The 17705-nt window shown below is 37.8% G+C and overlaps 1 protein-coding gene across 1 annotated transcript in view; it reads left to right on the forward strand.

The window, feature by feature from the left end:
- The first annotated feature begins 676 nt into the window (after positions 1-676).
- The window catches only part of gpc5c (glypican 5c), a 190715-nt gene continuing 173686 nt past the window's right edge, over positions 677-17705 (forward strand). The window contains exon 1 of the mRNA XM_077557509.1: positions 677-1072. Within this exon, the coding sequence (XP_077413635.1) occupies positions 901-1072 (172 nt within the window). The 5' untranslated portion in view covers positions 677-900. The remainder of the gene's footprint in view (positions 1073-17705) is intronic.

The following is a 17705-nucleotide window of genomic DNA, read 5'->3' on the forward strand; positions in this document are numbered from 1 at the left end:
TAATTTATGACCTCAGCTAGTTAGTATTGCAGAGTCTATGCAATGCTAACTAGCTGCTGTTGCTATTGCTAATGATAGTTTGATTTAAATGTGGTACAGAAAACACACGAATACACACAAGCAAATTAATTAGACTGGGCAAAACAGTTTTATTTTATTATTATTATTATTTTTTAATCTATGCTAACCTAGACAAAATATTCTAACCCTACATAGCGTCGCGGTCAAATCACTCCCACCTGTCATAAATGAGTCGTTCTAGTAGGCTAAATATTTTCACCAGTAGGTGGCAGCAAACTCAATACATTCTAACTTGCCTGGTGAAACTTGATGGACGTGAGCAAGTATCATTCATGCCGTTCGGTAGTCATCACACTCGATACAAACAAACAATCCTGCATTCTGACTGAACAATGTAATCTACTTCCGCGTGATCTACGACGACGTGTTTATGTACGTAAATAAACAAGAACATGCAAATGAAACAAGTAGTCGGCTTGTAGAAGACGTACGTGCACGAATGATGCGCGCACTAAAGGGTTGAGTGAGTTTTATTAGGGGCAGCTCAAGCCAAGTGGGGAGAAGGGGGGAGGGGAGGGGGTGGGGGGCGTGTGCGCGCACGGCGTGGACAGACACTGACACGCACACACCCACCAGCACTCCTCCCCGTGTCACGGAGCAGACAGCACACCTCTCCCGACCCATCATGTGAACAAAACATCAGTCTGGATCAGATGGTTAAAAACTCCTCGTCGCTTCTTTTTGGACTCCGCGCACACACTCGCACACGGCAACGCGCGTGCGCGCACGCTCTCCCTGCTGGGCTCCATCCATCCATCCAATCGTCCGTCCGTCCATCTCTCTCCAGCAGGCTGTGCCGGTCCGGTGTGACATGCGGAAATGTCCCGTGCGGGAATTGTGAAGTCCCGAGGAGCTTTTGGGATTTTGCTGGCCTTCTTCTTGGCGGCGAGCGCGCTCCAAGTGGGCGCGTACAGCTGTCATGAGGTGCGGGCCGCCTTCCAGATGAGGCAGGTCGGCCCCCTGCACAGAGTCCCCGAGGCACCTGGCACAGGTGAGACACCGACCCCTGGTCCTCCGCGCCGTGGCATGGCTCGTCAGCAAAGTTAGGCTGATCGATAGGCCGACTTAAAGGTTGACCTTTTGGAAAGTAACTACAAACAAGTGACAGCTTGGATTGTTAATTGACATTTTTTATATATATTTTTAAATTTATTTTGCTACCATGCTACAACAAATTTAAAATGCTGTCGGTTAACATATACAAAGTAGTCTGCCCATGATCTATCTATCTATCTATCTATCTAGCTAGCTAGCTAGCTAGCTAGCTATCTCCATAGAAAGGAAAGTTTAGTTCAAAAGGTAGAAAATGATTTTGTTTAATAAAAAAAAATAAATTAAAGTGCCATCTTGTAAAATTGACATTGATTTACAATTTAAATGTAAAAAGAAAATGTGCCACTTTTTCATTGACGTTCTTTTAAATTCAATCAAATACTTGATAAATAAAGTACAAATGTTATTTATTTAACCTTCATTTAGCCTGACAAACAAATTAAGGACAGCATTCGTATTTACAACTGTGGCCTGAAAGTGGGAACGCTAAATGTTTTAATAATTTTTAAAAAAGTGTGTGGTGTAACATTCAGTAAAAAAAATTCAGTAGTGTGAAATATTGTAACATTCAACTGTACTATTTGCATTTTAACGTAAAATACTATGTGATATTTTTTCAATTAACTACTTTTGCATTATACCCCCCGAAAAAACTATATTAAAAATAAAAATAAATAAACACATGCTGCAACATGCAACTTAATGTTTTGTTAAAAAAAAAAAGTAATATCTTGTAACACTCAAATGTATTTCTAATTTAAGATAACAAAAACAAGTCTACACATGTCATGTCATAGAAAGTAGTGGTACATCCCCGATGACTTGTATACAGGCAGCGTGGTTTCAGTTGCTACTCAGTGACGGTGTGAATGCGCGTGTGAATGCGCGTTTGTCTCTGTATGTGTGCTGCAATTGACTGGATGGTGCTGGCGTGTATTGTGCCGTCCACCCCAAGTCAGCTGGGATTGTCTCCAGTGACCTCAAATCATCTTTCCTCATTGAAAAGAGTGGAAATGCGATTCCAACCCCCCCCCACACACACACACACAAAAAAAACATGTTAATAGAAGAATAATAGGATGAAATAGTGTAAAGACTTAAACTGTTCGAGCATCGTGATTTAATCTGCTCTTTCTGGTTTGCTTGCTTTTGCCACCGGGGGCACTATAATAGTCATGTAGGCAAAAAAACATAAGAACATTAAGTACCGTAGAATGTTGTTTCGTCCCGTTTTAAAGGAGAAGTGTTTTGTTACGTTGACAATAATATGTTACATGTGACCTCTCGAGTCTAAACATGGCATTCTGATTAATATAACATTTGTGGAATATGAGTTATGCAGCAAAATCAGCCGTTTTTACCCATCTCAGGGGGCGGCCATTTTGCCACTTGCTGTCGACTGAATATTGACATCGCAGTTGCTCAGGCAACGACCAATCACAGCTCACCTGTTTTCTGAAGCTGAGCTGTGATTGGTTGTGATCTGGGTGCACCTCGAGGCTCAGTGTATTATTGTGTGAAGGCCACAAGCCTTCACACGTTTTTCCTTTTTTTTTTTTTATTCATCCTATTTTTTGGCATCTATCTACTTCCACATAATTCATCCGTTTCTCGTCATTCCAATCTTAACATATTCCAAATGTTTACGCCATTCTTGCTTCTATTTTTCTTATTCCAAATATTCACGCCTTACCCACAATTCTCAATTTCGTACCCTAATTCTCCCCATTCATTCTTAATGGCAGATTCAACATTACACATTTACATCATTTCAAAGTGATATTCAAATCATTTAACTCTTTCATTTCACTTTCGGGATGATTATTAGTCCCTCCCCTACTTAATTCTTCAAACCTTACCCCCTTCTGCTTTTTCCACTACAATTTCTACACATATTCACCTCATTGTATATCATTCCATGTCACTTATTATACTTCACATCATTCAATATCATTTCAGATCATTCTTGTTTTTCATTCACCTTCACATCGTCTAGTTTGGTCAACTTTATTTTGAAGTTCGCTTTAGCTAGCTGTCCGCGAGCGAGCTACGGGTTGGAGAAGCCTGCTCTAGAAGCTTATAAACATAACAGTCACTGTTTTCGCTGTCGCGTTCCTACATATGCGACATAGAGATATTTTTATTCTCCTCACTTTTTTTTGCCGTGTAACAACTCCCCACATGATACTTCCGATTTACACGGTTCAAATATAAACTTGCTTCAAAAAATCATTCAATTTCACATTACTTGTTACAGTATTTGCACAATTCAATGTTAAATATCAACTTTTACCCAGTCATTTTCAATGGGACAGACATTGACATTTTTCCAAGACCCGCTTTCCACACCCGCTTCCATACATACAACTTATCATCATTAGTTGTGCAGTCGGTAAAGTGCATTGTCCAGTAACCAGGAGGTCATGGGTTCGAATGCCAGGTTCGAATGCCACCTTCGACTGTACATTGCAAACATATCTATGGCCAATATGCTAAGTGATATACATGTATGCCAACTAATTTCCGTGGTTAGAGCAATTGCCTTCCACCACGGAGTACCTGGGTTCAAACCCCGCTTGGAGCACATTTGAGTCCTTCATAAGCACATTCGCGTTCAAATCTTAGCATTCATCTTTTCAGCATTCCCACCCAATTTCTGCAGAAATTGCACTTTGTCTAGTTGGCATCTGATGTTCTTTTTGTCAGATTACGTCAGGTTGTCGGACCTCTTAACACATGTTCCGTTGACGAGGGTTCCGTCGCTACCATCTTTTGCACGACTTTATTTTTTTTCTTTTCTGGAGAGCTCAGTATTGTTCATTCGGTAATTTTACCGATTTGACATGTCATCATCATTGCTCTCCTTTTTTTCAGGGATGTGATTTTTCCGCTAATTCGCGGAATTCCGCTTTTTTTATCCCCCCCCCCCCCAATTTTTTTTTATTTTTTTTATTTATTTATTTATTTTTTTTTAGTAGTTCATTGTGTATGCACATGACTCCGACAGATAACATCTTCTGCTATAACAAAGACATTTGTGGTATGTTCTAATATGAGTTACTTTTCATTTGGTCATGATACAATTATTTGTTCATGAAATTTGAACTCTTCAACATTATTTATGTGTTAACTTAGTAATCACATGAGTTAGATATGATGATATTCTCAGTGATAGTTTTTAAAAGCAAAGGCAGTCCAATGTTTTTGAATGTGACTGATTTTGAGTTGACTAAAACTGCCATTTTATATGGGATAGTTCAATATACATTGAAAATTTATGCTGTTGTTTTGTCTATTTCTTTGTCATGTGAGTGCATTGAAAGTACTTAAAAACACGGAAAACCCTGGACCTAGCTGGGTGCCAGCGGCCCCCAGACCCCCGGCTAAATTTTCAGATAATTTCACTTTGGTCAAATCACATCCCTGTTTTTTTCTAAAATTATTATTATTATTTTTTTCTTTTTCTTTTTTTTTTGCACGACTGTTGATGCTTGGCAGTTTTGCCCTTTCAATGTGCGGATGCCATCTTTGAAGCGAAGCGGGCTAAACATCCCACCCTTTCTGGGTATGAGGGCTCGACATCGGAGCGGAGCAATGGATAGCCGCGTGCAAAGCGCGTCGGAACCATCTGATATTTGTTTGTTAAGCTGTTTGTTGTCGCTACTAGCAACAAGAGGGATGAGCGTTGCGTTTACAAGCAGTAGTTGCGCGTTCGCAGACAGCAGACGGAAGGAGGAGCTTTGGTCTTCGGAGAATGCCGGCGGTCCGAATGGAGCTTAGCATGACAAGCTAAAGCAGCGTGCGATGCATTTGTAACGCCTTTAAGGTAAATGGTTTGTCGCCGCAGCTGCTTCACAGAATTCCACGTCAATTCGAACCCAGGCAAATACTGGTACACCGTGGCGGGAATTGCAAGGAGGAGTTTGTCAGCTGAGGAAGCAAAAATGACATTTGGATTAAAACATGTTTGTCTTATTTCTTCTTAATTTTTCCTTTACCACACTGAGCAAGTCATTCATTTTCTGGACCTTTTATCTCGTTCACTATTCAAACTTTTTTCCCACAGTCTGAAAATGCATTGAATTCATGAATGCAAAAACAAGGCGAGGCAACTTTATTTATACAGCACATAAACACAACAAGATATTTAAGTACATTTGCATGCAAAACATTTAAAGCAAAAGAATAAAATAAAAGGTCGATTTTTGAAATGACTAAAAGACCTTAGAGTGAAATTTATTTTCAAAATGCTTAAAAAGTCAACCTTAAACATTTCTTGACTATAATATATCATATGTGACCTTGTTAGTCTAAACATGCCATTCTGATTATTATTACATTTGTGGAATATTAATTTTATAAAGCAAAATCCAGCCTTTTTTATCCACCTCAGGGGGCGGCCATTTTGCTCAGGGCTCAGGCAACAAAGCAATCAGATCTCACCTGTTTTCTAAAGCTGAGCTGTGATTGGTTGTTACCTGAGACCTGAGCAACATTGATGTCATCTTCAGTCAACAGCAAGCGGCAAAATGGCCGCCCACTGAGATAGATAAAAATGGCTGGATTTTGCTGCTTAACTAGAACATATTATTTTCCCCCCAAAAATGTTTTTGGGTTGACTTCCCCTTTAATCAATAAGGGGGGGGGGGCAACGTTTTTAACCTGGATAAGCATTTATACTTGGACTGACTTCACTTCCAGTGGCAACTTATTCCATTTACGTGCAGCATAATAGCTGAATGCTGCTTCACCATGTTTGCTTTTGAAACCTGTTCTCCACTTACAGACCCAAGTCTGCAGACCACAGAGCCCTACTGGGTTTGTATTCAATTACCCCATAGAAGGGTACATGCATGCTCTATAGAGTTTAAATTTGGAGAATGACTTGACCATCCTAAAGCTTTCAACGTTTGTCCCTGATAAGCTCGGTGTGTGTTTGGGATCATTATCTCGCTGATGAGCGGTCTCGCAGTCAGTTTGCTGCCAATCATGTCAGTCAGAAATGAAGATTAACGGGCCCATCCCGGCAGAAGTTTTAAAATCAATATCAGAAGGCGGCCATTTTGCCGCGTGTCAAGTGAAAATCACATCAATATTGCTCAGGTCTCGGGTAACAACTGATCACAGATCAGCTTCAGGGAAAAAAGGTGAGCTCTGATTGGTTGATGCTTTTGCACTGAGCAACTGTGATGTCATCTTCAGTCGACAGCAAGTGGCAAAATGGCCGCCCCCTGGGATGGATAAAAACGGCTGGATTTGGCTTCATAATTCATATTCCACAAATGTAATGTTAATCAAAATGGCATGTTTACACTAATGAGGTCACGCATAACTTATTATTGTCAAGAAATGTTTAAAGTTGACTTCCACTTTAACTCATTTGCTCCCAAAAACATATAAAAACGTTATTTTTTAAAATAATGTCTTGGTCCCCAAAACGTATAATTATTATGAGTTTTTTGTTTGAGCCCTACAGAAAGCTTTGATGCAGCCTCTGAACTGAAAAGAATGGCTGAAGCAATGGTAGTTAGTACAAAAACGGCCAGCAGGTAGCTGCAGAGTATAAGAGATTAACCAGGGGCCATGTTGAAAAAAAAAGCTCATTACTCACATTTCTAAATAGATTTGTGAATATTGATGAAACTTAGCTATATTCTAATGCAAATTGCTGTAAAACGGAAAAAGATTCAAATATACTTTTTTTGCCTGATGAAAGAAGAAACTTAAATTTTTCTTTTGGCAGGTTCCATGTTTTTATAGCAATAGAACATAATATTCTGCGGGCCTTGCAAAATCCAATAAAACAGCCGGGCGCGAAGGGGGTTGCTTCAGTGAAAATGTCTGCGAGTAAATACGTTAAGTGGTCGTCAGTGCGCCCTCCAGTGGGCACAATTAGCAACAACAGTTAATGTAAGTGGAAAAACTGCAGTTTGTCTTGTGTCCTTACGAGCCGGATTGGACCCCCTAAGGCTCGATTCTGGCCCGCACTCCTTATGTTATTAATGCTAGCCAACCAATGGCCCGCCTTGACCCTCATTGTGATATCTCAAAAGAAGCCTAAAAATAATTTCTTATGTTTTCAAGCTTCTAAGGTTTCTGTTATGGCCTCCCGAGTTCCAGCTGATCAAACAGCGCTCTACTTTTTTTTTTTTTTTTTATGAGTACATTTTGGGGCTTCTTGTTTTGCTTTTTATTTACACTCGCCTTTCGAGTCGGTTGTTTTGGGTCAGGCGCGATCATGCCTTCAAAGTGCTTACCAGCGGTGGGGATGTTTGAGTGGGAGATTTGCTGTGTGTGTTTGTGTGTACAAAGTTGTGCTACGCCGCGTCACTTTGACGGATCGAATGCCAACAAAAGCAACGCTGGAAATTTGAAGTGGCAAAACTTCAGCTCCTTTCACAGTGTGATGTTTGTGCCGGGTTACAGTGCCGCGTTTCATTCATGTGCGGTGAACACATTTTTCATCAAATGTGCCAAAAGGAGTGTGGTAACGCGGAACATCAAAAACTGCTAACTGGAAATGGTTATGTTAAAAAACAAAACAAAAAAAAGAACTTTGAAGGTGTGTATGTTGTGTTGTGTCTGCTCGTAGAATGTTTAAATCACGCAGCAGGGTGACATTTTGTGTCAGATAACTAGTGGCTACTGGCAGCACTACAAGCAAGTCTTGTCCAGTTATCAGAAGCTAATGCTATTAGCTAATGCTAAGCTAAAGCTGTACATCCTACAAAAGACAATACAGCTCTGCTTAGCTTTTAGGTTTGACACGGATGATGTAGTCTGATTATGGCTTGAAAGTGGTGAATCTTGGTCCAACCTAGCTGCCAGGTCATGGCCGTAGATATACGCCCCCTTTAACTTATTTACTGCCATTGACGGCTATAGACGTCAAAAATTCATTTGAACTATTTCTATTAGTTTCACATTTTTTTCCACTTTTGTTAACAAGAGTATGAAAACCTAGAAAAAAATGCATTGTACATTTAGAACAGATATAAAATGTGTGATTAATCTTGAGTTAACTAGTGAAGTCATGTGATTAATTACAATTTAAAAAAAAAAATAATCGCCTGATGCTCCCTAATAAAAAAAAGAATGGGAAAGATTATTAAAAATTAGGGGCGTCAGACGATTCGATTTTTTTATTGTAATTAATCACATGACTTCAATAGTTAACTCCCGATTAATCACAAATTCTATATCCATTCTGAATGTACAATAAACTAATTCTAAAAAATGTGAAACTAATAGAAATAGTTCAAATTGATTTTTGACGTCTATAGCCGTCAAGGGCAGTGAATGAGTTAATGAATATTAAAATTAGAGGTGTCAGGCAATTAAAATGTTTAAAACAAATTAATCGCAGGACTTCAATAGTTAACTCACGATTGATCGCAAATTTTATATCGGTTCTAAATGTGCAATAAAATATTTTTTTCTAGTTTCATACTCTTAACATACAAATGGAAATTAATGTTAAACCAATAGAAATATAATATAATATATCTTCTAGTCATTGATACATAATTCATAAAATTTAGTTAAAATTAAAAAGGTGTACTGTACTTTAAAAAATGAATGTGGTAATGATTTGAACTGATTTTGCATTTGTAAAACACTTTAATGCAAAATAAAAATGCATCCAATTATTTGATTGATTGAATAATATATTCTAAAAAAATTTGTAGCATACATACATTAATTAGTGCGTCGTTTTAAAATTGCACATCTGTATCTTCAATAAACGATCACCATTAATTGTGCTTCATTCAAGTGACTTTAACTTTAGCAAGAATCCTAAGTGAGCCAGAAAACAGGAATATAAAATTACAAATTGCATGGTCGTTAAAAAAAAAATAACAACAAAGAAACATGGTCATTTTTTATTTATTTAAAAAAAAAAAAAAACCTTGGTAATTTTTTTATAAAAAAAAAAACTTTCCACACATGGTCTTTTTTTGATTAAAAAAAAAAAACTTGCTATAAATGGTCACCTTTTAGCATAATAAAAGAGTTATTATACATGATCATTTTTATATAAAAAAAAACCGTGTGCCTTTTTTAAATAAAAAAAATCTTTAATATACATGGTCTTTTTTATTTTATTTTTATTAAAAATAAATAAATAAATAAACAAACCACTACCTTAGCCATGGTCATTTTTTATGGAAAAAAAAACTTTCCATAAATGGTCATTCTTTTATTTAAAAAAAAAAAAAAAAAACTTACTATACATGGTCTTTTTTTTTTTTGCATAATAAAAGCCTTATTATACATGATCACTTTTTTATTAAAAAACAAACAATACCTTGGTCATTTTTTTTTTAAATAAAAAAAATCCTTATTATACGTAGTCATTTTTTTAAATGCTAAATGCCTTGCTACATGGTAAATGTTTTTAATAGAAAAAAAACTTACTATACATGGTCGTTTTAATAAAAGCTTTATTACTATTCATGATCATTTACAAAAAAAATAATAAAATAATCAACCTTGCTATTGCTTTTTTTGGTTTTGGTTTTTAAGGGGGGGAAAAACCCACCTGACTCAGGGAATTTGAGACGGTCAGTTGTCATTGCCACACTGCTAATTTGCCCTCTTTGGGGGGGGGGGGGCCCTGCCGGCTAAGGGGCCCCAAGCAATTGCCTGCCTCGCTTAATGGCAAGCTACACCTCTGATGCTTAGGTACATTCTATAGTTTTATGGTCCTGGTATACGTTTTCACTTTTTGTTGAAATGTATTTGGTTAAATTGATTTCCTTTTAACGGTTAACAAGCCAATAGTTTGACGTTTGCTTTTCAAATTTGTTTCTCAATCAAACTGAGGATCAGGCCTAAGACTATGCCTGGCGTGAATTGCTTATGCTGAGATTTTCAAGAGTTCGATGCTTGTGTGCCGTGACCCGCCGCCAAACACCACATAGCGAGATTAGGTCATAAAGCCTCTTGGAAGGCGGACGCTCAGCAGCGGTTCAACGCTCAACTTGGCTTCTTGGGTGACATCCTCAGACACCGGCAACGTATTTTACAGCTCATTTAAGAACACCCTCTTTGAGCACGGCTTATCAGATGATGTGAAAACACGTCTTTTGATTCTTTCCCTGACTGCCGTCCGCAAATTGACAGCGGGAAATCATGCAAATCGGGTCATGTGTTAATAGCACGGGAATGGGAAGGTTGTGCGTTATCACGTGTCGCCACATCCTTAACCAGTTAGAACATCAAAAGTTTTGGCAAGCCCTCTAAACTCAACATGGCCTTTGATTGGCTGGAGATTCTTTTAACTTCGCCTTTTTTTTTTTTTTTTTGCTGAGAGAGAAAACACATGGAGGACACGCTCGTCCTACTCCACGTAGACAGAAGTTGTTGCGCGTCTGTGTTTTCCCAAGATCCTCAAATGCAACATTCCCAGCAGAGCTTGCTTGTAATGACAATCAATCCCTAACTCATTCGCTGCCATTGACGGCTATAGACGTCAAAAATTCATTTGAACTATTTCTATTATTTTCACATTTTTTCCCAAGATTATGAAAACCTAGAATTTTTTAACTGTACATTAAGAATAGATGTAAAATTTGTGATTAATCATGAGTTAATTAGTGAAGTCATGCGATTAATTTCAATTACAAATTTTAATCGTTATTACAATTACATTTTTGTTAACAAGAGTATGAAAGCCTAGAATGTTTTTTGTGCACATTTAGAACAGATATAAAATTTGTGATTAATCGTGAGTTAACTAGTGAAGTCATGCGATTAATTAGGATTACAAATTTTAATAGCCTGATGCCTCTAATTTTTAATAATCTTTTCTTTTTTTTATCTAATTGCATCAGGAGATTAACATGTGATTTAATTGTAATTAATCACATGACTTAAATAGTTCTAGGTTTTCATACGCTGTGGTTAATATGGAAATAAGTCTACTTCAAATCACATTTAACTCATTCACTGCCATCGACGGCTATCGACGTCAAGAATTCATTTGAACTATTTCTATTAGTTTAACAATTTTCCCACTTTTGTTAACAAGAGTATGAATATTAAAAATGTTTTTTATTGTATTAGAACAATATAAAATTTGTGATTAATCGTGAGTTAACTAATGCAGTCGTGCGATTAATTACGATAAAAAATTGTAATCGCCTAATTTTGATAATGTTTTCTTAAAAAAAAACAACTTATAATTATTATTATTATTATTTTTTTAAAGATTATTAAAAATTAGAGGCATCAGGCGATTAAAATTTGTAATCCTAATTAATCGCATGACTTCACTAGTTAACTCACGATTAATCACAAATTTTATATCTGTGCTAAATGTACACAAAAACATTCTAGGCTTTCATACTCTTGTTAACAAAAATGTTTAAAAAAAAATGTTGAACTAATAGAAATAGTTCAAATGAATTTTTGACGTCTATTGCCTGTCAATGGCAGTGAATGAGTTCAAATCAACCCCAAAGGCTCATGTATTATAATGGTGCCGAAGACTAAAACAAAGGACATTTTTGCTATAATAATTGTTAGTTTTAGTTAGTTTTGTAAACATAAAAAAAAAAAGTTAGTGTTCGTTTTTTATTAGGCATTTTCGTTTTTATTTTATTTCATGAAATAAATCGTTTTTCTCTGAGTCTGTCTCTCGTTGACATCCCTGATTGGATTTCAGTCTATAGTCATGGCGTGTATCTTTTGATAATAGTTAATAGTTCAACCGCATTCTTTGCCAGGGTTTCAAAACCTCTGAAGTCATCCCGCTTGAACCGCGTGCGTATCTATCAGCCCCTCAACCTCCCGCTTTGCCCTCCTGGCGCTCTCTGTTTCGAACCCCCTCGTCTTTGCCACGTCTTTGTACCACGCGCCAGACCCCGACAGGTCTCTCACGGGCAAAACACCAGCGGCTTTTAACGCCGTCCAAAAAACGCAGGTATGCCGCAAAGGCTCCTTTGAGGTGCGTGTTTGCATTTGGCACACGGTCCAGCCCAAGCCCCGCCCACCTGTAAAAGCAAGCGTATCCTGTATGCTTACTGGATCAGACAAGTTAAAAGGCGAGCAGTTTCCTGAGGCCGAAGAACCCTTAATTGCTTGTTTTCTTACAATGTTTGTCTTGTTCTCATGTCAAATATCAAAATAACAGTGTCAGGAAACCTTAACCCGCTCCTTGATCTGCGGGTCACCGGATTAAAGTGATGTGGCCTGCATGCCGTTTTTTAATTGCTTGAAAAAACTGCCCTCTCAGCAGTATTGGACTCGGCTACCGTGACGTGGCGTATTATAGTCGCGACTTTGTGCGCCGAAGGGCACTGAGCTGTCGCTGTTGGGGATTGTTACTAACAAGGCAAGACCCCCGAGCCCCAGCTTTTAATATGGTCAATTACTCCGGAGGCATTTGTCACCTGAGGATGATTAAGGGAATTAGGATTGAGAGTCGAGATTTAAGCGTGTGAACGGTTTAGCCGGGCAGAATCAATTCAGTGGCCACAAATTACAAGGAAGCTGTAGATTGCACTTCCGTCTGTCTAGGACCCCCCGTCTCCCCCCCCCCCCCACCCAAGTTGCCCCGTTTTAGGAAAAGCTAAGCACACCCTTGTTTTTACAATGAAATGTAATTGTGTTATTTTGCTTTGGATTTGCTTTACAGCGCTTCATAAATCATGTTGGTAGTGGTCATTAATATTGTTGATTTTACCAAGCCCATCTATGATGAGGATCACATTCTTAAAATAATGGCCTAAGTCATATTGGGACAAAAAATATATATTTCTTGCCTTTAACATCTCCTCAAGATACTGGCTACTTTCTTTGTTAAAAACATCATTCACTTCTAGTCCTGAAATGAAATTATTAATACATAGTTTTTCCTGTTTACTGAAAAAAAAAAACGGGAAAAAAAATGTGGATAATTATTTTAAGAGGATCACTATATATATATATATATATATATATATATATATATATATATATATATATATATATATACAACTCTGCCAAGATAATTTCTTGATGAAGTCATTCATGTTAGAAGTTCCATTTTAGCAACAAATGTTCACCAGATGCTTCAAAATTTCCTTGCAACAAGAAGAGATGTTAAAACTGTTGGCAAATGTCTGGCGAATGTTGATTTCTTGTCAGGGTGCGTTCAAAGTCGGAAACGTTCGCTAGATGGTTCAAAATTTCCTTGTGACAAGAACAAATGTTAAAACTGTTGCCGCAAATGTTCGCTAAATTGTTCAAAATTTTCTTGCAACAAGAACAAACGTTAAAATTGTTGGCAAATGTCTGGCGAATGTTGATTTCTTGGTCAGGATTTGTTCAAAGTCGCAAACGTTTACCAGATTGTTCAAAATGTCCTTGCGACAAGAACAAATGTTAAAACTGTTGCCGCAAATGTTCGCTAAATTGTTCAAAATTTTCTTGCAACAAGAACAAACGTTAAAATTGTTGGCAAATGTCTGGCGAATGTTGATTTCTTGTCAAGGATACGTTCAAGGTCGCAAACGTTTGCCAGATTGTTCAAAATTTCCTTGTGACAAGAAAAGACGTTAAAACTCTTGTTGGAGACGTTCGCTAGATTGTTTAAAATTTCTTTGTGACAAGAACAAATGTTAAAACTGTTGGCAAACGTCTGGCGAATGTTGATTCCTTGTCAGGATTCATTCAAGGTCGCAAACGTTCGGCAGATTGTTCAAAATGTCCTTGTGACTAGAAAAGCCGTTAAAACTGTTGCCGCAAATGTTCGTCAGATTGTTAAAAAAAATAATCCTATTATAATAATTTAATTAATAGAATTTTATTATTATTATAATTAATAATAAAATAAAATTATAATTTTCTTGAGACAAGACCAAACGTTAAAACTGTTGGCAAACGTCTGGCGAATGTTGATTTATTGTCAGGATACGTTCAAGGTCACAAACGTTTGCCAGATTGTTCAAAATTTCCTTGTGAAAAAAACAAATGTTCAAACTGTTGGCAAACGTCTGGCGAATGTTGATTTCTTGTCAGGATGCGTTCAAGGTCGCAAACGTATCCCAGATTGTTCAAAATGTCCTTGCGACAAGAAAAGCTGTTAAAACTGCTGCCGCAAATGTTCGCCAGATTGTTAAAAAAAAAATCCTATTATAATAATTACATTTATATAATTTTATTATTATTATAATTAATAATAAAATAAAATAATAATTTTCTTGAGACAAGACCAAACGTTAAAACTGTTGGCAAACGTCTGGCGAATGTTGATTTCTTGTCAGGATACGTTCAAGGTTACAAACGTTCGGCAGATTGTTCAAAATGTCCTTGCGGCAAGAAAAGCCGTTAAAACTGCTGCCGCAAATGTTCGCCAGATTGTTAATAATTTCCTTGCGACAAGAAGAAACGTTAAACCTGCTGCCAAATGTCTGGCAAACGCATCCATTTTCTTAACCGCTTGTCCTCACAAGGGTCGCAGGGGGTTGCTGGAGCCTATCCCAGCTGGCTTCGGTACACCCTGAACTGGTTGCCAGCCAATCGCAGTCCAAAAATATCCCATAATGCAATACAATGTTAATGGTTTCTCTTGCTGTGAGGAAAGTTTGAGCACTCTCACAAACGTTTGTGACCTTGAATGAACCCTGTGGAGAAATCAACATTCGCTACCTTCGCAAACACTCACAAACGTTCGCCTCTCAGTGGGATACGGGCCTAACACTTTGAGCTTGCTTGAGCAAGTTTGCAGATTTTTTTTTTTTTTTGCCAAATTATGTCATCCATACGGCGTATACTGACGTTAAAGAATTCCACCTGCTATCTCAAGACAACCCATTACATTTTGAGATCTAGCAGAAATCCAACCCAATAGCCGGTTGATTGCCGAGGCCTTTAATCAGATGCTATAACTCTGCCAAACTGTCGGATAAATTACAGCTGATCTGCTTCTTGAATTCGGCTTACCGAATTGCCGCTGAACTCCCGCCAAAGCTGCACGGCGGCCATCTGACTTCAGTTTGGAGAGCGCCGCCACTCTCAAAGGTTATTTGGTCGACTTTTCACCAAGAGTGTTTGAAGAATATTTTCGTTTACCCCCACAGTTCTGTTTGCTATGTAAAAACGTTCCACAGATTCCAAAGACTCCGCGGTTGCTAAAGTACTACAAACACACGTGGCGTGGTTGCTAATGATACCCCCCCCACACAAAAAAAAAATGAAGCAGGTATATTTGTGACACGGTCAGACGGTACCGACCGCTGCGGCGGCTTTGAGAGCCAAAGTCTTTCCGCGTATCGCTTACTCCATCCAGATACTCGCAAGGGACAGCGAGGTCGGCCCGGATTACACCGAGAGTCCCCTGCAGATTGATTTCATATCAGAGAGATAACACGCTAACACCAAGGAAAATGAGAGCCAGATTACGCACGATGAGCTCACGATGGGCATGTAAGCGAAAGAAGCAGTAAATTATATGTATTCATTGCTTTGCGGCGTCGGGTTCGCAGTCAGTCAGGAGTTGGTTACGGTGTCATCGACTTGACAGAGATATCGCGGTGTGTCAACTGCAGTGCATCCCATAATCAATATGTTGTCCCAATGCTGGCACTTTGTAATGCTTGTCAAGCCAAAACTGGAAAAAAAAAAAGAAAGTGTTTTGGGTCGTTGTCTTGTTGCAGGATAAAGTTTCTCCCAATTATTTTTTATTTTTTATTTTTTATTTTTTATTTTTTATTTTTTATTTTTTATTTTTTATTTTTTATTTTCATTTTTATTTTTTCCTGGAGGAAAAAATAAAAAATGTTTTTTACAAAATGGTTTTGTCAACTTCACAATTCTTACTGCGGCCATCCCTTACCAAAAAGTAGTATACTTTAAGTACATAATATAGAGTATACAAGTATACCAAAGTATATTTTTTGAGTGTACTTATTCTGGTACTAAAAGTAAACCTTAAGTAAACTCCTTGGGACTAAATTGGAACATTTTAGTACACTTAAAAGTAATATGATAAAGTATATTAATAAGAATACTTAAGCATACTTTCAAGTATACTTTATAGTATATTTAAGTACACTATTTAGTTTACTTGAAAGTAGGGGTGTTAAAAAAATATAGCTTCTGCAATATATCGCGATATTACAGCGCACAATTCTCGTATCGATTCATATGCAGCCGAATCGATTTTTAAAGATCAATTTTTGATGGAAATATTCAACAAAATGTCTTACTTGGGGTTAGGATTCACACTTAAAGCATGTAAAAATGTTATATTAATGGAACATTAAGCCTTAATATTTTCTTTCAGTACTGTTGAAACATGAAACTGATTCCAACCTGTTTGTTAAATACAGTCGCTCACAGTTATAAGCCTGAAGTACATTTTCATACAACTCTTACAGTGTACATGTACAAGTTTACTGATGAGTATTTTCTAAATTTTAGTTTTTAAAAAATCGCAATAAGTGACTTATCGATTCATTAGATTAAGATTAATCGGTATCGAATCGAATCGCAAGGTACTAGGCAATTCACACCCCTACTTGAAAGTCTACTTTGTGGTCCACTTACGTCCACAGTTTAGTTTACAGCAAGAAGCCCAGTGATGAATTGACAAGGATCAAACCAGCGAATATTGGCACTAAAGGTAGTAACCTTTAACCTCTAGGCCAGTGGTGGGCAAACTCGGTCCTCAAGCGGCCATGCAAGTCTAAGCAATGACATGACCTTGACCATGCGTCACAGATGAGCTTGTGTGTTTTGGATCATGAGCAGATTCTTTCTTTCTCCCTACTTTGGCCTTTTGCTTCACTTTGGTAGAGGTTCATCTTGTTCTCAGGAAGGGACTGTGTAGGCCACTGGGCTGTGAACACCACAACGAGAGGTGTTAGCCACTTGCTAGCTTGTGAGCTAACAGTTTTGGGCCTAGTAATAATATCTCACAATTGTGTTATACAAAAGCGCAAATAACTTATTTGTACTTTTTTTTTTTGGACTGAACACAATTTCTCTTCATAACATATTTGGCCCTTGCGTCCTTTTGATTTTCTGTCTGTGGCCCTCAAATGAAAAAGTTTGGACACCGCTGGTTTTTACCCCTTTATCTCCAACGAGAGGTGCTAGCCACTAGCTAGCTTGTGAGCTAACAGCCTTGGGCCTAGTAGTAATAACTCACAATTGCGCCGGATAACCTCTGATGTAAACGATGGCGCTCAAGTTCTTTTATATTGGGGGAGGGCGGACTCCTGATGCCAAAGTTTGACTCAGAGTGATGTTTTAGCCACTTAGCCAGTCAGGAAAACTGAAATGGCGAGAAGCAGTTTATCCCCATATCTCCAACGAGAGGTGCTAGCTAATAGCTAGCTTGTGAGCTAACTGTTTTGGGCCTAGTAATAATATCTCACAATTGTGTTACACAAAAGTGCAAATAACTTATTTGTACTGTTTTTTTTTTTTTTAGGACTAAACACAATTTCTCTTCATAACATATGTGGCCATTGCGTCCTTCTGATTTTCTGTCTGTGGCCCGCAAATGAAGAAGCTCTCCAAAGAGCGGTGCTAGCCACTTGCTAGCTTGTGAGCTAGCAGCCTTGGGCCTAGTAGTAATA

This window comes from Vanacampus margaritifer, chromosome 2 (genome assembly GCF_051991255.1).
Source record: "Vanacampus margaritifer isolate UIUO_Vmar chromosome 2, RoL_Vmar_1.0, whole genome shotgun sequence".
Classification (NCBI taxonomy): domain Eukaryota; kingdom Metazoa; phylum Chordata; class Actinopteri; order Syngnathiformes; family Syngnathidae; genus Vanacampus; species Vanacampus margaritifer.